The sequence below is a fragment of the Melospiza melodia genome, chromosome 9, assembly GCF_035770615.1.
Source record: "Melospiza melodia melodia isolate bMelMel2 chromosome 9, bMelMel2.pri, whole genome shotgun sequence".
Classification (NCBI taxonomy): Eukaryota; Metazoa; Chordata; class Aves; order Passeriformes; family Passerellidae; genus Melospiza; species Melospiza melodia.
In genome coordinates, this window is record NC_086202.1 from 12,508,165 (window position 1) to 12,529,447 (window position 21,283).

Here is a 21,283-nt window from a genome sequence, read left to right on the forward strand (position 1 = left end):
GTGTTACTCCTGAGTCAGATTGATGGAAGTCAAGTCAGAGTCATACCTATATTTTTTCCTAAGTATTTCCTTAACATTTTTTATGTTTAAATGCTGACAGTTTGCTAAATGTTGTACAGGATCCAAAGGAAGCTGTGCTTGTCTTTAAGAGTTCATGCATTCAAGTCCTCATCATGTTTACCCTTACTTGTGTAAGAAATCCTTACTTTCAGAAAGAATTTCCTTATGGAAGATGAGAGTGCAGTCACATAAAGGAGGGCTTCCCACTAGGAGCTGGGATCTGGTAGCCCAAAATTAGTCTGTGGTAAAGTTTAGGTACCTGTTTTTAGCATCTAGAAATGTCTTAGGCAAAACATACTGAGCAGAAATGCTGCTAGCATCTCAGATTTTCATGGGAAGCACAACATTGGAAATACTAGGGAAGCACAATATTAAGGAGAGGCACGTTTTTGTTTTGGAATTGCTATCCTCTTTCAAAGGGAGAGAGAGGGAGGGAATGGGAGAGAATGAGAGAACCTGATGCCAAGACTGCAGTATAAATCTGTGCTATTAATGGCTTTGGTATACCAGTTTCATGGGAGTTATTTTGATAATCCAGTATTGTGAGAATCTGAAACAACCTCATTCCAGAGGCAGTGTTGTCAGATTTCTATTTCTGGTACTTTTCATGGCCGTAGTGTTAACAGATGTGATGTTACTTTAAAAAGTGCAAACTTGACATGATAAAGTATGACTGAAGTTATTGCCCCTTGGTGTTTGGTGTTATATTTTTTAGTGTTTTATTAATGCTTTATATGCAGAATACATGTGCTGGTCACAGCCATGAGTTGTAGGATGTGAATTTGTTTCACTAAGGTCCAGGTATGCTCTGACTCTCTTCTGCTTCTTTGCTGAAGCACTGTAAATTTTATGAAAAAGAGAAATAGAAAATACATGGTGTCATTGTTGAGATTATTTTCTCTTTTTTCTTTTTTTTTCTGTCTCTTTTTTTTTTTCCCTTACTCCAGCAGCTAAAGGAAAAATTCTTGAAAACATAAATCTAAAGTGACTTAGAAACAAAACCAATAAGAACATTGCATTTAAACCTATTATGTTTTTGTTACCTTAAAGCTGGTCAAAGTTATTTTATAGGCCCAGTCTGAAAGGCTGGAGCAGCTTGGCTGCTACACCACATTTACAGATGAGAATAAGTGGGACTAGCTTTTGTTACTGTGTTGAAAGCCTAGTTGAGCTCAAATTCAGCAGATTTTCTAAATGCTGCTAGGAATTCTTATTTTTCAGAAATGTGAAATTTAAAAAAACTTGTTTCACTGTTTGTTTGCTTCATGCTTACTTAAATTCTGGTGGAGATACCTAGGCCAATCATTCTTGTTCCCATGAAGTACACCAGATTTGATATGCTTGAATTGTAAATGAATTCAGACAAAATAAGGGGAAAAGCTTCCAAAAGCAAAATAGTTTACCTTTAAAAATAAATATAATGTTCTTGTGACCATGAAACTTTTAAAAAACTTTTAAAAAATTACCTCTGAAGATACCACTCTAATAGTTATAGTTTACAGTGTTCATTCTTACTTGGAATTTGTTTTTTCAGGTGCTGCACTTCTAATTGTATCATAATTGATGGATGGATGTTCAACATATAATAATTGTTGGCAGAAGTCCCAGTTGAGACTGGTTTAACTGGTGTAGTGCATACTGACTCAGAGTATAATGACTATATCGTAATCATATCTGAATGCCACGGGCAAGAATGTTCAGAATCAAATTTTTATAGCTATAGAATCAGAAGAATCTGTTGGGGAGGAGAAGTGGTGGGGTTTTATCTTCAGGGAATTTCTGCCAACTTTGATGAAAGCTCTTGGTTGGCTGGTGTTGCTGTCAGACCTTGTTACACAACACTGCTGGCGCCTGTCAGAGGTGAGGTCTGAGGATGAATTAATATGCAAGCTGCATGTTACTCATTCTCTAGCAGAGGTCACTGGTAAGAGGATACTGCATTACTGTGCTATTGGCAACACAGATTTTAATTCAGAAATAAAATGGATGTGCAGCTCTTGGGAGGCTTTTCCCTGGTGTTTGTGGTGGTGAGGCCGCCTCCCTCGTGTGCTGCTTGTTGACTTTTCCGGGTAGAGGATAATCTCCAGATCACTTTTCTGGAGGAGCACTGTCATTTAATGGGATTGTAATTAGGCAAGAACTAGGTTGACTCTGAGCCACCAAATTGCCCTAGTGTCTATTTTTTAACTTGGAGTGAGCACTTCTAGGCACCCTCTGGATTATCTCACATAGCTCTTTAGGGTTTAAATAGCAACCCCATCTAGTTAAAGCAAATAATGGAAAAAGTTGGTGTTCCATCCACTCTTGTTACTGACAGTTACCAAGATCCAGGAAACAGGTATTTGCACTTATATTTATTTATCTGTGGTTTTGGCTTAACAGAGCAGTAAGGCTGAAATGGCATTTTTGTTAAACATACTGGCTTTGGGATGCTTCTACCATTTTGCACCAGAATAATTTGAGACTTCTCATCCTGAATGTGGGGTTTCTGTTGTTGTTTTAACTGTTGGGGTTTTTTCTTGCTCACTTGTTTACTGGCTAGTGCAGGGTGTGTGGCAACATGATTCCTAATCCTCATTCTCCTGCTGACTGCTGATAGAGTATTAAGTAAGTTGCTTCATAGTTTTGTACTTCAGTTTGCTTTCAGAGCACCTTATGGTGGTGATATAAGTGATTTTAGCTGTTACTGTACACTGAGATTCTGGATTTAAAACTAGTATATGCTTTAATAATGACAAAGCAAAAGGATTGCCAATTGGTTGTTTTGATTTCATGGATTAAAGATGTACTTTAGCTTGTTTAAATTTGTAGACTCTGGGCTATTCACTGCTAATCTTGTTTCTTTACTTAATTGTTACTGGATCATCAGTGATTGCAAACAGGTGGAAATGTTGTATAAACAAGGCTGTGAGACTTGAAACTGTCCATCTGTTTAGGTGGTTATATTTAAAGTCCCTTCAAAATGATCAGTTCACTGAGGTGGAAAACCAGAACAAATCTTTAGCAGTCTGAAAGTGCTCTTTGCATGGAACACAACTGGACAGGCCATGTGTGGTGTTCCCATGTGCTGGGCAGCTCTGGAGGCTCTGCTGGCCATGGTCTGTCCTGGTGTCCCCTGGGACCTGTGTGGTGGCATCTGTGTGACAGAGGGCAGCCTGTGGCTCTCTCTGCTTTGTTTAGTGCTTTAGACACTGGAGGAGGGAGGGGGACTGTGTCCAGTCCATAGAATGGGTGAGTTTACAAAGAAGCACACCGCTTGCCAAATTAATAATGAAGAAATTACATTGTAAATGTCCCATGATCCTTAGCTTTAATAGTTTCAGGGAGCAGACAAGTGTTATTTTGGGATGGAATCCATATGTGAGCTTCTTGGCACTTTGCTGTTGCCTGGGAAGAAAACCCAAACAATGAAAACAGAAATGGCCAAGGCTCTCTCTTTGCATCTGATTGCTGCAGAATCAGAGGGAAGTGCTCATGGCTGTGTTTCTGGATACAGCCTCATCAGGCTTTGAATCCAGTCATTACTGAGTTTTCCAATTTAATGTCACTATAACTGTGCAAGGACAGTTAGACTTGTGAAGTTTTGGGACATTGGAAATGTTATTAGAAGTGGCCAGGAAAATTTTATGCACTTCTTTTGTTTCCCCTGTCTGATGCTATTTCATCCCCTAAAGTTATCTCAAGCACAAATACTATCTCTAAATACAATTACAAATATTCAGAATGTTCATCTTTGGTTGGAGAAGGAATAAAATAGAATTAAAAAATAAAACCAAAATGGTATGATAAAAAATAGTATATGGAATTACTAAAGAGGCAGAACTTAGCAAAGAACAATTTCATTGGTTTAAAAAATTTAAAGCAATTTATTTCTTCTCTAAGGCAGCTACCAAAACGTGCAGCACCCAAAGATGAGACATTTGGGTGATATGGTAGTGTCATCTTTAGATTGCTCACATGCTTTGTACCAGGGGAACTTTGCTGCTGCTGGTGGAAGTCACCTGAGACCAGAACTACAATGTCATGCAGTGACACAAATCCCCAAGCAGATCACATCTGGGACTGGCTGGTCATACTGAGAACACTGAGTTGTCATAACAGTAGAGAGATGTTTATTTCATTATTCACCTTTTTAAAGAGGCCACAGGGACCTTGGGCGTGGGAGACTGTTAAAAGCTAATCCATTTAGTTGCCATTATTTCTTTTTAAATTTTCTAGCTTATTAAAAAATGGAAGTTGTCCATAAAGCAAAGATTAACCAAAGTTCCTAAACCCTGAGTAAGAGGGAATCTGAGCCTGCTGGCCAGTTAGTCCCTGTTTTGTGGCTGGCTCAAGCCCAACTGTCCACCACAGGCTCTTTTAAACACACATGTAGGTCATGCTTAGCCAGCTCCCACTGCATTTGCTGTTCCACTCAGCAGTGTTGCAATTTTCTTTGTATTTATTTAATTTCCAATGAAACACACTGCTCAGAAAAATGCTAATTGCTGCAAGGTATTTCTAGACACATTTTGAAAATTATTATGAAGTGCTCTGTTCCAGAAACCTTGCCTCACATTGTTCATTTTCATTTCTTTGCTATGAGGAATTGTGAGCCATGTGCCAAGTTCCTCCTTAATTGTAAAGTTCTGTGCATTTTGTTTATTTTGCTGGTCAAACTACAAGACTGTTATGCACGCAGATTTCATTCAGGGCATACAATTTTTTAGAGGTTTTGCACAAATAAAATAAAAGCATTTCTCCCTCTCTGTGTTTGCTCCTCTCCAGTGTTACTTGAGATGAGCTGGGATTTAGGTTCCTGCTTCAGAGTTGATTGACAAGAACAGTAACAAAACCAAGACCAGTTCTCCTGTAAAGTTATAAAGGACTGTGAATTGCAGAGTTGTGGCTATCAGGGCTGTGTGGCTTCCCTGCTGCATGCTCAGCAGTTCCTTCTTCCTTCAATACAACACATTTTTCTCTTACCCAGCACAATCCGCAGAGCTCAAAAAGAAAATAAATACTGTAGTCATTGAGAGCCTTCTGCTGTGGCCAAGCTTCAGGGTTTAATCTTTGAGAAAGGACTCATTAGGGAGGAAACATGCTTTGAGGTTTCCCTAAAACAGCTCCTCAGGTCTGATTTTCCAGAGGTGGGATCTGTGCCAGGCTCAGCCACCCCAAGTCCAGGCGCTGCTCCAGTCCCAGCTGTGCTCAGAGAGCCCCTGGAGCTGGGATGTGCTCCCTGGAACCACATCCTGAGCCTTCCCCACATGCTCCACACCTTGTGCCACCCCAGCCACACTGACAGGGAGCCCAAAATGCAGGATATTCCTCAGAGCAGGGATATTTCTCAGAGCAGAAATTGAAAGTTTGTGTTTTCATCAGGAGGAAAAGATGCAGGCAAGGGAAGGGCAGTGTCCTGTTTCAGGAGATGCTCTGGGTGCATACAGGTGTGCAGCTGGGTTTAGGCAATACTCACCTCTGCCTCAGCACAGGGAATGCAGAGGCTGTTCTCATGCTGTGCCTGCAGTTTGTTTTGTCTTACTGCCCAGTGCTGTGAAGTTTTTAGAGCAGCTTAAATTTTAACTTCAGTGCTTCCAGTTGAAGTTACTATTTTCTAAATGGAAAAAACCAAATTCAGGGGAGGGGAGAGTGTGATTTCTCCTGATTCTGGCAAGTGGAGAAATTATTCTACATCAAAACTTCCTTGCCTGAAAGTGTTAGATCATTTTAGTTTCCCTCTTATTCTGACATTATTTCTGCTGTTTGCAATCTGGAATCTTCTTTGATTTTTCTTCATGTGGATGAGTTGTAAAAAACTTGTTATTTCATGCTTTCCTTTCATGACCAGAGGATCTTTTCCCTCAGGTGGTTGAGGTTCTTAGGGCCCTCAGGTTGCTGTTGCTTTATAGTCATCAAAAGCAACTCTTGTAATTTCTCTATAGCATTTGTTCTGGGGAGATGTTACCTTTTTGTAGCCAGCAGACACAATGTCAGCCTGAATGGGGCTTGGAGAAACCTGACCTGGTGGAAGGCGTCCCATGGCAGGGGTTGGAATGGGATGATCTTGAAGGTCCCTTCTGACCCCAGACCATTCTGTGATCCCATGATTTGATCAGTATTCTTGTAGCCAGGCTAAGTCTACCTTCAATTAGAATTTAAGAACAGCTTTGGAATGGGCTAAGTCTGCAGCTTCTGAGAAGCACCTGGCTCTTCCCAGAAACTGTGCTAGAGATTTAATCTCATCTTTTAATTCTAGTTTCTAGGGCACTGCAGATATTTACTACTTGGAGTAAAACCCCGAATTAAGCCGGTCAGTTTCTGGGAGTAAATATTTGTAAATAGCTTCTCACTCCCTTGTGCCTAGGAGAGTGCTGTTCATGGGAGATTTCTTTATCAGGATTTAAAACTGAGGTCCTGAGTGCTTACAAAATAAACCAACATCTATCTTGGCCTTCACAAGAGAAGTAAAAATGGTCCCTTTTTATTTTTTTTTAACCACTGTTTAGTCTGCATTTAATCTGCAAAGGCATATGGAAGTTTAAATTGATTAAAGCATTCTCATTTCCTGTCCTGAACATGTTGTGTAATAACCTTCTTTAGCTTTTTTTAATATTTGCTCTGTCTCACTCCAGCACTGGTGGGTGAAGTAATTACCACATCAGATCAGTTGGTAGCATGCCTTGAAATGTGCCAGGCTGGGGTGTGATTAGACCCTGCCAGTGCAGCTTATAGGTCAGAGGCAATAAGTGCAAATTGGTGGAGAAAGAGGCCTCTTCACCAGCTGTTACCAAAGGGTGCTGCTATGGTAATTTTCCAAAAGACTTATTCCGGAACAAAAATATACTAGTGGGTGCTATTTGTTTTGTTGCTCAGAAAACTTTTCCAGATCGTCAGTCTCAAGGTATGCTGGTTTTGGGTTCAGTTTCTAAATACTACAAAAGCAAGGGATGACATCTGTCAGAGGTTTGGTGATCTTTCCATGGTTTTTGGTCAGTTTGGTGTCGTCATCATCTAAACACAGGCAGGCTGGACTGGAACAGATCTCTTGGGTCACAGCTCCCTTGTTTGTGCCTTTCACAGGCACTGTCATATTACCCTTTTTGTGAGTGCATTCAGCTGTGTCTTAGTACTGGTGGTTTTTGTCCTTATTTGGGAAACTTACCAAATGCTGCAATTCTGAAATTATCTTGTAATCTTCTTTGAATTTCCCTTCTTGCTTCTGTCCTGTAAAGACAGTCAGAAAACTGTGCTGCAGGGATTAAATCTAAAGGCCACAGCTGAACTGGACTCTGCAGGTTAGACAAAAAATGTTGCTGGTGTCTCCTGGAGGTATGTTATTCCTTCTTAAAGCTCTGCATTCTCAGGAACAAGCTGCAAAAACATGAGATCAGAAATTATGCTTGAATTAGCTAATAAATAATGTTTCCTGACAGCAGCAGCAGCACCACCACCACCATGTAATCATACGCATTATACAAAGTATCAGACTGTATTTAGTACTAAACAGTGCTTCTCCTTGGTCTCTTGTAAATCAGAGCTGTCTCGATGTTAAAAGACAAACAGGGATTCAGATTGCAGATTCAGATAATTTGCTCCACCTACTCAAAAGCCAGCTATTTCAGGAGAGAATTTTAGTGACTTAGGAGCCCATCTCATATTTCCAAAAGGCATTTCTTTGCCGGTTTCCAGTGTTCATCCTATCACTTTGTCTTCTTTAGGTAACACATAAATCTATTAGAAAAGAGCGTCATCTATAACCTCCAAGGCCCCTTAGTGACAAGCCCCATTGTCAAAGGCAGGCACTTTGCCAGGAAACAGTGACTCCCAGAGAGAGTGTGCAAGGTTAGAGGGAAAGTACACTATTGCCAGAGAAACTGTATTCCAAGTGGATTTGTGTGGAACAACAACAATATCCAGTGACTGGTTAAATTAGCCACAGATGTGTTTTCTAGAACACTGTCCAAGAAGATATACAGTACTTTAAGGCTCGGTTCAGGCATAATGATCTTCTGAAGTCAAATCAGATCCAAGCAAAATTGCATGGGTACCGGGGAAGCTTTAAAGGAGTTCTGTAATATGATTCAGACAAGTAGCTGAATCAGACTGCTGCGAGCTGAGCAAGGAGCACATCGGTGGGAGATGAGGTAAGAGCACCGGGCTGCGCGATCGCTGCGAAACGCGGGCTGGGGCAGATTGACAGGGCTGCTAATGCTGCCACCTGCCCCGAGCAGAACCTCCTGGGGCTCCTTCCAGCTCCCCCAGCTCCCCCAGCTCCCCCATCTTTCCCGGCTTCCCGAACATGCAAGGGCTCCGCACTTGCCGTCTCCTTTGTGTCTCGCTGTCCTGCCGTCCCGGCAGCGCTGCCGATGCCGCTGCTCAGAGGATAATCACTGCACTGAGGGCAGTGCACTTAGTAAATATTTGGAGAATTTTCACATGCTGAAATCAGAGTACAAGCAAAGGCTCTGGGACTTTTCTCCTGCGGGAGAATTTTGTCTTGGCATCACAGCTGGAGCAGTGCAGGGATTTCGGTCTGAGATGGGTGTTGAAACGCTCAGCTTCCCTCCCACAGATGAGTTCTGACTCTCATTTTTGAAGTTCAGATAAGGCAGAGGAAAGAAGTCCTGTTGAATTACAGATCTGCTTTATGCTTTAAAGTTGTGGGGAAACATAAGCAGCTTAGTTATTGTCGTAGTTGGAACATGAAGCAAGAAAAGCTTTTGTTGTATTCTCTGACCTATTTCTTTACCCTGTTACTTATTTGAACTAAATTGGATATAATGTATTAATGCTGTCATCTAAAAGGGTCTGGCAGCATTCAGCTCAGCCTAGAGTCTCTTTGTAATAAGTATTAATCGTAAAAGTCAAATTTACAAAATAGCAGTTGGCAAGTTTCAGAGGAGTTATAAATAAAATTTTTTCACAATAGAAATGGCATATCTTGTGTATGAATTTTTTTCTCAATTACTCTTTTTCAGAGCTTTATTACATGTTTTTAATGGTATTGGTGAAAATGTGAAAATGGATCTGTTTAGGTTTGCTTTGAATTTCCAGATATAGTTTCAAATAGGAGGCAAATGCTGTGAATTTATTCACAGAAATTATTTTCTTTTCCTTCTTATCTCTTACTAATAATTCGTTTTAATCAAGCAAATTATATGGCTTTGAATCTACTGCTTCCAGTTTCATATCCTTTGAGGTCTGCATTCTGCTTCAGGAGATTTTGCACTTGTATTCTTAGGAATGTTTGCAGGTCACATGGAAGGCCGCGTGTGCGTGTGCATGCATGCGTGTGTGTCTTTGGACAGCATACCAATAATTAGAATAATTCTGCAAAGTCATGGCTTTGCTTCAGGAGAACTCGCAAAATCTGAGACTTGACTCTGTTTTCAGGTATATTTGCTGATTTTGACCTATGCAAGCCCGACACCCTGACAGTGGCAGAATGTGTTTGTTCTAAAACGTGAGTATTTTGAAAATGCTCGTACCTCTGGTGATATTTCTTCTCTCTTTTCAGGGTCTTTGTAAACAGAAGCTTAGCCATGGAGAAGATAAAGTGCTTTGGTTTTGATATGGACTATACACTTGCTGGTGAGTATCTTCTTAAGTTTTTTGAACACTGACTTAGTTTGAGATATTGCTTCTTGCTGAGCAAAAACCAGCAAAAAGCTGATTGGGCTACTCCAGTTAATAGGTGCTTCTTCTGTTAGTAAATGTATATTTCACTATTCCTTGCACTTTCATTTTAGGTGTTTCCCTTAAATTTGTTATCTGCAAGCTGTATTTGGTCACAAGCCATGTTGCTGTGGTACAGTTTCAAGTGATTATAGATGTTGAGAAAACCAAAGCTTAATGAGTCTGCTCCCTTAGATTCCACTGTATTTTGACAATGCCCCTTGTGCATGCTTGGCTTTGAATAACAAGGTGATTTCTTTCATCCTTGGTGCATATAGCAGGCTACACCTTTGGCCAGCAGGTTCTCCTCGTCCTGGGAGAGTGATTTTTGAATAGGTTTTCCTCTTCCCTCTTCCTGGTTTAGCCACATCAGTGACTGATTTTAAGAAGAGGCATGGCAGGGGCAGTGCCTTGTGTCAGCTGAACAAGTTAATTCGTAAAGCTTTGCCCATTCTTTGTGACAGAAAAGCTTTGGGACGTTGCATAAGATCTTTTGGTTTCATAAAATTGCTTGCATGACTTCTCCATCTTTCAACAGGCAAGTTCCCTGAGACTTTTGATGAGAGGAAATAAAGCTACCATTTTCTTCATGGTCAGACTTTCATGTTATGTATTTTAAGGAAGGAAGAGATAAAAAGTTCACTTCCATTTTCCTGGGTTATAGTATCATACAGGCTGTAACTGAGGATGTCATGTACCATCCTGCCTTATTTCTTGTTACTACTTCCAAGGTTATGGATAAAAAGTCCCTATCACCACTAATATTTCAGTTTAGAGTTGTTGTGTATATGAACTGAGAAGATGTGAGGTAGTGTGTCAGGGTCACCTAATAATAGATTAATGCAGTATGTCAGCTATGGTCATCTGGTTACTGTGTACTGAGCAGGAATGAGAGATGAGTAATGAGGCTGGGACAGTGTGGGGGTCAGAGCTGGGGTCAGAGGCTAAGTGCAGGGCAGGAAGGTTTCTGTAGGCTCATGGTTCAGCTGCAAGGAGCAGTTTTGGAGACTGTGGCAGGTAATTGCAGTTTATATTTAGATCAGTTCCTTGTGTTCTTTTATCTACAAGGAAGTCTTACATATAAAAAGTTTGGTTGTTACCCATCTAATTTATACATCTGTTTAAAGTTCTTGACATTTTTTAAGTCATGAAGTGTATTGTTAATCTGTGCTGGATATGACTGCAGGCATGTGCTTTCTGTTTGTGTTTCCCAGCTGTGACAGCTTGTGGCAGTGCTTTTAAGGGGTGCATGAAAAACAGTTGTTGAAGAATAAATGCTTTAAAAAAAAAGAAAATAAAAGTTGTGGGTTTCACTTCAGTAACAGCAAAACAACTTCTGTGCCTTTTGCAAAGGAAGTGGTGGCACTTCCCAAGGACCCAGGTGATCCCAGTGGGGCTGGTGTGGAGCCTGAAGTTTATTGCTAATTTCCATCCTGACAGAAGGACAGCTTCAGCACTGTCCTCACTTACCTGACTGTTCATTTTCCTCAAATGTTCATTGTTCCTGTAAACACATAGCAAATGTGTTGTTATCCACAAAATGATGCTTGATTTGATGAAAGGAAAAAATGTGAATGTTCCAAGCATCCTAAAGCAGTACCAGGGACATAAAAACCTGGGGCTTTGAGGCTGGAAGATCACAGTGCTCCAGCTGAACAGGCAAAGTCAGTTCATTTGGAGGAGTTGAGAGACAGGGTGTGAGAAAGAAAAATAAATGGGATGTGGTCTGAGCAGAAAACTGGAAATCTGGCCCCCTCTGGGGTAAGCTGCTATCCTGTGACTTCTTCCATGGTACGACAGAGATAATAGTTGCAGATCAGTTCACTAGGAGTTGTGAGAATGTAATTAGTTTGGAAAGCCTTTTGCAGATGAAACACATTATGACTGCTAAGTACTATTTCCCTTTTTTCCACTCAAACTGGAAATTAACCTTTGAAATTACCTGTTTGTTTTCTTATGTCTCAGAGTCATCCTTTCCTCTCCATGTGGGCTTTTGTTATCTGACCATTATTAGCTACTTATAGCTTGCATACAAGAAAAAATACTTATCCACTACAGGGGCTTTAAAGAGTGCAGTGTTAGAATATGATTACAATTATAATAAATTAATTGGAAGTTATAATGAAGAAGTGGAACAAGGGAAGTATTACAGTAGTGTGCTATAGTTAGTGCGTTCGTGAGACTGTTGTGTTTTCCGATTGGTCGCATTATCCTTTACACCCTTGTTCACATGGACATGCTACTTCTCTTGATTAAAAAAAGAAAAAAATAAGCCAGTTTATGTGTAATTTAACATCTGGAAATGGTATCTGCATACCAGATAGCTCATGCTGAGCAGAAGCCTTTTGGAGACCATTCAAAACACGTAAATAGGCCAAAGAAAAGAACACAAGCGTCTCCAGTGTCATTAGCTCCTCATCTAGTTTTCTGCATTTGTACTTTCAGACATTGCTAGGTTACTTTTCTATAAAGTTTTTTAAAATATCCGAGCACAATCTTCCTATTCAACAACTTAAGGCAGGCAGGGTCATTGACCCTGTCAAAATCTGTATGTGACATCCCCTTCTGTTGTGTACTTTCACATCAGAAATAGACTGATGACAGTCATATGTTTGCCATCTCAGGATGATTATTTTGATACACACTGAATTACCTGTCTTGTAAAGAAGTACTCCTGTCTTGTCTCTTTCTTCTTTCCAAATCAATGACCACTGGTAGCACCAGAAGTCTTCCTTAGGAGGTGGTTGTGTACCAGGAAACTCAGAATCATTTCACGTATATTGAACTTTAGAAGCTTGAGACAGTTTTATTCCTGTACCTTATGAATTTAAGGACACAGATCTACTTACAATAACCATCTTTTCTGTCTAGAATAATCTAATTTTGGTAGGGACATGGCATTTGCATTTTGAAGTGTGTAGTAACAGCTCCATGCACACACTGCAGCGATCGTGTTCTACTACCAGCATGTCTGAGAATGTCAGCTTGCCAGCTGAGAGCAGTTTTAGTATCATCATGTTACATTGCACATAAAGTACAATTTCATGTGTTAATTTATAGAGTAGTACTTCTTAGAAGTATTAAATTAAAGAACATTTAACTCAGAATTTAAAAGAATTCAAGGCTACCTGATGCAGCATTTCACAGTGATTTTGTTTGCTTTCAAGCCAAAATTAAATTAAGCTTCAAATTTTTGTAAAGAACTCCTCTTTTCCCCAATTGTGCTTGTCTCTTTCCTTGCACAGGGTTGAGAAATACTGTTAATGGTTGGGTTGGGCAAACAAAGTCTTTTTGTGTAGAAGAGCCCGAAGGTTTTAGCTTTTTTGTTGAGAAATGATGGACCTTAAATAGCTGAATTTGTAATCTCAGTGATTACATCTAGAATTAATTTTGACTGCTGGGAAAATAAAATGAAAGCAAATTTAAATAACTCTCACAGGTTTTAGATTTCTTGTTTTCCCATAAAGGATTGTTGTTGTATTCTCATGGAGTGAATAAGATCTCTTATGTGTTTGGAAACTCCCAAATGTCCCTAGGTTAATGTTTTAGATACAGCAATACAAGAGGCTCAGAAATCTGTGTTATGTATGAAACTGGCTGTCCTCTTCCTATTCAGTCTGTTTGGGAGTCACATTTAGTACATAAAATAATGCTTTTTAAAGCTAGGTGTTACTGGGAGGCAAGTGGAAGGAGCGGGAGGAGCAGCAGGGGTTGACTGTGGTTTGTGTGCTTAGTTAAGTAGTTTCTGTTTAAAGTCTTGCAGCAGTTGACACAAGCAGGAGTCACCAGCTGTTTCAGCCCTTGCTGTTAGTGGAGGTTAGCACAAGTTTCTGTGATGTTATGCAGCCCTTCATTCCCTGCCTCTGACCTTGCTGCCTGCCAGCCTGGGAGCGAGGCCCTGCCAGTTCCCTCCGGTGCTCCTTGGGAAGCCACAGCGTTACACCCAGGGCTGAATTTGCTGTCAGGGCAGGACTGAGAATTACTGAACAATTCCTGTTTAAATTAGAGAGATTGAAGGTCCTTTTGCTGTTATTTTTTGTTTGCTAAATAGTAGTTTCATTTATTATCTGAGTGATTCATCTCTGCTTATTCATCCAGCCAGAAGATCAACAGTCACTAACAATTCTGCTCTGCCTGCCTGTTTGCACCAGTGCTGTCAAAACTGCTCATGCTTTGGTAAAGGAAAATGTTGCATGCCATCCAAAAGACTCACAGCCTTCTCCATTTTGTGTTTATTGCTAAGTGCATAAAGTAAAATAAAGGTATGTCAGTGGAGAGTCTTCACTGTGACACTCACCTGAGCCTGAGGAGTTGGTGACACCCCTTGGAAATGCAGCAGAGAGAGACTGGTTTCACACAGCATTTTATTTGGCTGCTTCCTACTCAGTATGAGCTACACTTAATTATTGGATCTGGATCCAAATAATGCAGGAGGCCTTGGCATTACCAGCTCTTAAATGGGACAGGCTGCACAATGAGGTGATGGATAGATGTCCCTTGACAGGAGCAGAGCTAAAGCAGTGGGGTTCCCAAACTGGCTGTAATTTCACACTGGGCCGTTGGCAGATGGAGCGGGGTAGTAAGAATTACAAACTCAATTGTGCTTGAAAAGATTCCTCTGTGACTACTCTACTTCTCCAAAAGTTACAGCCTTGTTGAAAGTTTATCTTCTGTCTCTGAAGTAGATAAGAGGTAATATCAGTAGACAGGATGCTTTCATTTGGAATGCTTTTCCTCTGCTTAATTCATTGCTGCTTCTGAGTTCTCCAGAAAGTGATAATGAAATTATCAATGGGTGCTGAAAATGGTTTCAATAAAAAAGGAGGGGAAATGAGGCTTGAAAAATACTGGTTTTATTGTGTGCAAATGTGATTAATGCAACATAATCTGATTGGAATATAGCTTGTGTCCTGGAAACATTGCCAATTTAATGCCAAGGTTTAGTGCACTGCAAAGATTTTATTGCAGAATTGCTTATGCTTTCAGCTTGTAGCATTTCCCTTCTCATCACATGGAAAAAGATACGGGAAAGACAGCTTTAGTCTTTCCCAACTCAATCCAAAGTGCAACATGCATAAATAGGTTTTGCCCTTTCCTCAGGTAGGTGTTTGTGTCAAAGCCATCCTTGCAATTTGGAAGAGGAGATTTTTTTCACACCCTCATCTCATTTTTTAAATGCTTTCCTTTACCTGTTGACTCTGGAAAAGATACACTGAGCCAGAAGGCAGAATTGGATTGTTGCTGTGTGTGATCTGGGAGAAACTGTGACAGCAGAATTGAGAACTGGTTCTTCAGTCCATCTACTGTTTTTACTGTAGCTGAGTATATCAGATTCCTGTGTTTCAGTTTTGTTTAATTTTCTTGAGAAATGGGACTCATGAATTTGTACCTTGTATGAAAAAAAATTCTGAATGGCACAAATGAAAAACAAATCATAAATGTGGGAGTTTTATACATGAAAGACTGAGCTGAATACTTAAACTACTGAGCTTGTAAACAACTGCAGTGTATCTGGATGTCAGTTCAGGTGCTGTCATTGTCTGTTTATTAGTGCTGAACTCTAATGCAAATGTTCTAACGAGGCACTCCTGCTTAGGGTAAAGGTTTGCCTTCAGTTTCATTGTGATGTAAGGACCACAGGCTTTGAGGCTCTTTTGGGGAGATACTAAGCAGTTTTGCTTCTTTCCCTTTTTGCTGGATAACGCAGTTCTTTGTGTCATGCAGAAATAATGTGGTGGCTGGAGAAGGGAGTTGGTCGATGTGCAGGAGAAGCCTTCCAACTCTTCTAGCCAGGACTGGGAGATGCCCTGACTGTTGCACATCTGCTGTCTGCCTTTTCACATTTGCACATTGCCAGTTTGACAGGTGCAGATTTTGCAGATTTCAGAGGCAGGGTTAGCCAGTGGTGTGTTAAAGCTAAAGGCAGACGGAGAAGCCAAATTGTTCCAAGTATGCTTTGAGCTGGATGTCTTTTCAAATACCAGTGCAGTGATTATTGTCCCTGCTCTCTTTGTGTTGCTGCTCTTCAGAGCCTGACCATTTAAAGCTGTGTAATGAGCAAATGAGGTCTGGAGCTGTGGGATCTCACATGCTGGCATTGGGAATGAGGAGTGCAGAGAGCATGTGGTGCTTGCTCTGTCCCAGTAAATCACTGACTGACAAACTGCTAATCTGCTGGCTGTGGATTCTTGAGGAATCACGGTGATAAACAGAAGCTGCTGAAAGAATGAGTCTTCACAGTGTAAGGAAAGTTTCAAAAGCTGCTATATTCTGTTTTCTTGCTCTCAAAAACAAGATGATAACACCAAGCTGGGTCAGCAGGCTGTTAGTATACCCGAGGCAAGCTCGATGAAAATAGGGAGGCATTTTTCAATCTAATCGAGCCCCTTATCTAGTAATCTTAATACCACAACAGAAGTACTATTAAGTTGCAAATACCCTTGTGATGACTCCAACAGCTTACTCTGTAGGAGGAACCAAAGCTGAGAGTACAGAAGGCTTTAACTCTGAGATCACATGTGTGCCATTGCTTTGTGAATGCCTTATTTTAGCACTACAGAAAAACTTCTGTATGTGGCTTCTTGCCAGCACGGGCACTTGTGCTGCATCTAAGCCCAGGTGCACACTGTTAAACAAATGTGTAGCCTTGGAGGCTCACTCTCTTCAGTCAATATGGAGAAAAATAAGAAGCTGAATCTGTGTGGATGCTGATAAAACCTGAAAAATGCTTTAAGTATTTTATATTAATGACTTCTAGGCCTTTGAGTAATTTGCTTCTTATTTCTAGATGATAGAAAATTATGTTTGAACCTGAAGCCCAAGCAACTATTTCTTCCCTGTTCATAAGTCTTTACTGAAGAACTAAGCCCATATTTTGGCAAAGTAGTTTGTTTCCATGGAAATGCAGGGATATTTCCAAAATGGGATTGCAACTCACAGTTGGCTGTATCTGAGAGAGGTAAATTGTGAAGGCCATTTATTAAGCACAAAAAGCATTCTCTTGTGTCAGGGAAACGAAACATTTCCTGTGAAATAACAGGTGACTCTAGTAGTTTTTAAAATATTAATCCAGTGCAAAGGAAAGTTATGTCAACTATTAAAATACAGACAAACTGAAGTTTCCTTGAAATTCAAAGTCTGTCTGAGTTGCTTCTCTCAACATGCACACTGTGACCTCAGTGCTGCTGTTCTTACCTCAAGCCATTCATTTTTATTCAGCAGAAGAAATCTTTCCAGCACTAAGCTCTGCTCTGCCAGCCTCTGAGGCATATTCAAACAGCCCAAATCTTTGTTACATTGAAGGCAAACAAAGTGCAGCAGCAGAGAGCTAAAAATATCTGGAATTTACCAATGAGAGCACTAATAAGCCTGCTTTGGGAAGAGTTAAAGCTGATGATACTTGACAACACTTGTTTTTAATACAAGCAGAAAGGCAGCACTGGAAACAACCTGAGGTGTGGACCCAGCAATTCAGAGCCAGGCTGCGCACACAGTGAGGCAACAACAAATCCTGCCTTCACACAGCCTGTTAGCATGCAGAGTGGGAGAAGGGGAGCTGATACAGTTCCAGGTTAGAGGTTTTAGAGCTGAAAGCTGTGCTGAGCACTTGGGGATGTTTGCAGGAGCGTTAGAGGGAAGGAATTTTCCACTGCTCTTAGGCTGCAGTGGGTGCTCTGCTGCGGCTGGGGACTGCAGAGCCCTGGTGCTGCTCTGCTTTCCAGCCAGAGCCCCGAGTCTGGCGTGGTCAGAAAAGGGTGCCAGGGAGCCACTGGAGCTCACATCCAACCCTCTGATGATTAGTGACCCTTGCCTTGGTTTCTGCTATCAGATTTACTGTCAAAAACATCTGTGGGCACAAAGGCGCTGTGCAAGATCTGCTGCTCATGCAGGGCAGAGCAGCTCGTGTGTTCAGCATACAAAAGTGTTCTGGGATGTACCTGGAGCTTTTGGCAAGGTATTGTTTGCTGATCACTACAGACACATAATTTTTAATGAAATAGAAAAGGTACATTAAATATTGAAGTGTGCTTTAAAGCTAAGCTTTGTCTTACTGCCCAGGTCACTTCTGTGTTTGAAAAGATTTTTATGGGTAAGTGAAAATTATACTCAATCTGGCAGTAGTTTCTTCTCATTTAGACTGAAAAAATAAAAATTCAAAGACACAAACCAATGTTACCCATTTTGTTTGGTATTATGAAAAGTCAATTTAAATATAGGCTGAAATGCTGCAATTCTGCTTTCCATAGTACCGTACATTTTTATTTATGGTTAAGTGCTTAAAATCAAACCCCAGGAGACAAGAGGACTGGAGACTGTTCCTAATTGGTTTTCAACTCATTTTGACTGCAGACAAACCCTTTATAGTCACAGTTCAGCTGAGTTCATAAACAAATGGCAAGTCAGAAGTTCAGCACGTTCCTAATTGAAAACATGTGAGTCGTCCCATGGATTTCATTTGGGATTTCTTGTGGTTGCAGCCAGGCACGTTTACCACTTTGTCAGTTTGTTTACAGGCACTGAGCTCCCAGGTCAGCACAGCACAAAGGTGCTCATTGCCTGCACACAGGGAGCGTGTTTATGTGGGCAGAGATGACCCAAACCACTGCTGGACACACCAGAGCTTTAAACAGGAGTGTTTTTCCCTTCATGGCCAGTGAGGATACTGTGAAGTGAAATGCCTTCAGTGGCTGCAGCAGGAGCTGAGGATAACACTTGATGTGTCATTGGAAAGAGAGATACAAGGGAAGGGGATCTGGAGGTCTGTGCTTATCCCTATTTCTGGGATTGCCAACCCAGCTGAGTGTTTCTACAGAGGGTCCCACAGGCACAGGTGCCTCTGCAGGGTTTGTAGTTCTCATGGGAAAGAAAATGCTCAGCTTTATTTCCAGAGCAAAGTGACAGCACCCTGGCAGGCTGTGCAAGCCAAGCGTGAGCCTGGGCTCCCATCAGAGCTGAGCAGTCTGACTGCACTGTCAAAACTGAGGGTAGTTAACACCCAGGTGTGAAACTTAAACATGACATTTCAGATTCCTTCCTGTGTAAGTAATGAATTATTTTAACATGGAGAGCAGCATAGCTTAAGAAACCTTAGCATTGCCCTTTTGTTGCATTTCAGTGGCAGTGCCTGACAATACCTGCCTGATTAGAAAAGGCCCTGTAACACAGAGGCTGAAGTCATTAGTGTGCTGGAGCAGAAATCCTCCTCCTTTCCACTTGTATATGAAAAGTGGCATTGCTGTGTAACAAATCTTGAAGATAAGATACCCTGAAAGGAGGGTCAGTGTGTAGAGGTCAGATGGCATTCCTCACTACCTGGTTACAGCTGGGGATCATCAGAGACCTCTGGCCCAGCAGCTGAGACACTTTCCTCATACTGTGGCAGTATGTGAGATGCTTGCCCAACACTTAGAAGTACATTTAATTGGTATTGTTGTTTCAATGGGGTTTGGTTTTTAATGAAGTCAGGTGTCCCAAACACCTCCAGGACTGGTCACTGGCTGCTTCCCTCTGGATTCTCAGCAGGAGTTGCAGATTAGATGATCAGAATTGCCAAGGAATGAGTATTTGGAGCTTGTGTGAAATAGCCAGTGGTGGTATTATTTGGAGGGGTGACTGTCACAGACACAATGTAGTGGACAGCAAATGCCTGACTTGGAGCCATGTGTAGAGATACTGACAGAATGGAGAGTTCTGGGGCAGAGCTATCATGTTCTGGGACATTAGGGTCTCATTTGACAGACATTGTTGAGGCAGGATACATAGATATTTGTACTGTTGCAGGGAGTGGGTTTGTAAGAGGGGATCTCAGTCCTCAAGGCTTTAACTGAGCAGTTTTTGTCAGTACAACACTGATATAAATCTATTCCTAGTACACACTTGCATACTTGGTGAACCAAACCCACTACACATTACTTACTTGTGGTGCAATTCAGAGCAACACTTTGATCCTGCTGTGTAAGTCAGGTTTGTGTAATTTCAGAAATGTATTTGTACAAGCTTAATTATGCATGTTGTGCCTGAGACATATAAATCTGGATCATGGCAGCTCGCCACCTGCCCATGTATGTCCCTAACTGCCTGATTTGCATGCCTTACTCACTGGAGAATAAGCAGCAACTGAAAAAAACTGGTTTTAGTTATTTTGCTTTCATTTCTTCAAGACTTAACACAAAGTAGTTGGGCTGCATTTCCTGTACTTCAGAGAAGAGGCATTACGTGTCTGCATTTTGGCTTATCTGTCTTTGTGTGACCTCTGGAGAACCCAGAGAGTAGGTAGCATTTCTCAAGATTTAGTATTTGTTAAAGCTTTTTGCAGCCCTTTTGGAGGAGGTCATCGCCTCTAGTTTAAGAAATTCTGATCTTATCTGGGCAGCTGCAAGTCAGCAGCACAGACAGCATGGGAGAACAGCACCTGTGTGGGGAAGGGCTCCAGACAGAGTGTGCCCAAGGGACAGAGCAGGGATGCACCACCTGCAGCAAGCAGCTGCTCCTGGCAGGTGCCCTGACAGTGTGGGCTTGGTTTGGGGGGCATCACAAGCACCTCTCCCCGGGCTGCTCTTGTCTCCCAGCTGGGAGGAAAGGCAGGTGAGGAGTTGGCAGATGGAAGGGATGAAGCTCCTTCAGGAGGTGGTGGGGCATCATAAGAGAGTAACAGATGGGGAAAAACCAGAGGAAATGCAAATGGTGCTTCAGGTAATCATTTAGTGGTTCTGGCTCTGCCTCTCTGCCCAGAGGAGCTGCTCTCCCTGCAGGCTTCTTGTTGTAGCAACCTCCTGAGCTTGTTTTTCCCTTCCTAAATGAGGGTTCTGGTGGAGGGCAGCTCCTTCCTCAAAGCTGCCTCGGTGGTATGGGAAGTCAGTGTGTTGTCAGTGTTCCCAAATCAGGGCTTTTCCCAGCACCAAATCCATAGTGGTTGGAAATAAAATGGCAGGCAGGACTGCTGGCAGGTGTGCAGTTTGAGACAGCAAATGCATCTCACGAATGGGAGGTGACTGAAGCAGTGCAGAAAGGGGTCATCATTTTAACTTCAACTCCTGCTTCTCTCCCAAGATCCATGAGTACCTTGCAAGAAGTGTTGGCAAGCCCTGGAACAAACCAAGTCACATCTTCAATGAGAAGTGCCTGAATTTTTGTGTGTGAGAACAACAAGGGAAGATACAGGCAGCCCCTAAAGGGTTTTCTCCTCCTCACAGCTTAAGCAGAGCCATCACATGCACTTCAGCCTTCCCCAGCTATTCATTTGGAAACAAAACAGGCCTTAAACGTTTATTTTCAGAGAAGCCTTCCAGGAGGTCTGCATACTTTTGTGGGTCATTTTTGCAACATCATTCCAACCAGTTCAGCTCTGTATTTAGTGCAAATTGGGTCTCAGAGATAATTCTTGATTACTCAGTGCATACCTGTAAGTTGCAAAGTATCCCTGGCGTTCTCCTGTGTGTGCCTGCCAGTGAGAGCCCTGCGGTGCTCTGTGTGCAGGTGTGGTGCTGGTTGTGCTGTGGTGCTGTGCCTGTGGCAGCCCACACGTGTCCCAGGGGACATTTAAATGCAGATGTGCCCACAGACTGAC

At 41.7% G+C, this 21,283-nt stretch overlaps 1 protein-coding gene across 6 annotated transcripts in view; it reads left to right on the forward strand.

The window, feature by feature from the left end:
* NT5C2 (5'-nucleotidase, cytosolic II) overlaps positions 1-21,283 on the forward strand; it is a 59,244-nt gene that overhangs the window by 19,008 nt on the left and 18,953 nt on the right. For 3 of the 6 annotated variants that reach the window (XM_063163285.1, XM_063163286.1, XM_063163291.1), the window contains one exon: positions 9,560-9,633. In XM_063163285.1, coding sequence (XP_063019355.1) covers positions 9,560-9,633 — 74 coding nt within the window. Of the gene's footprint in view, positions 1-2,321; positions 2,399-8,035; positions 8,187-9,559; positions 9,634-21,283 lie in introns of those variants that run through there. The other 3 variants (XM_063163287.1, XM_063163289.1, XM_063163290.1) reach the window with 3 other exon arrangements.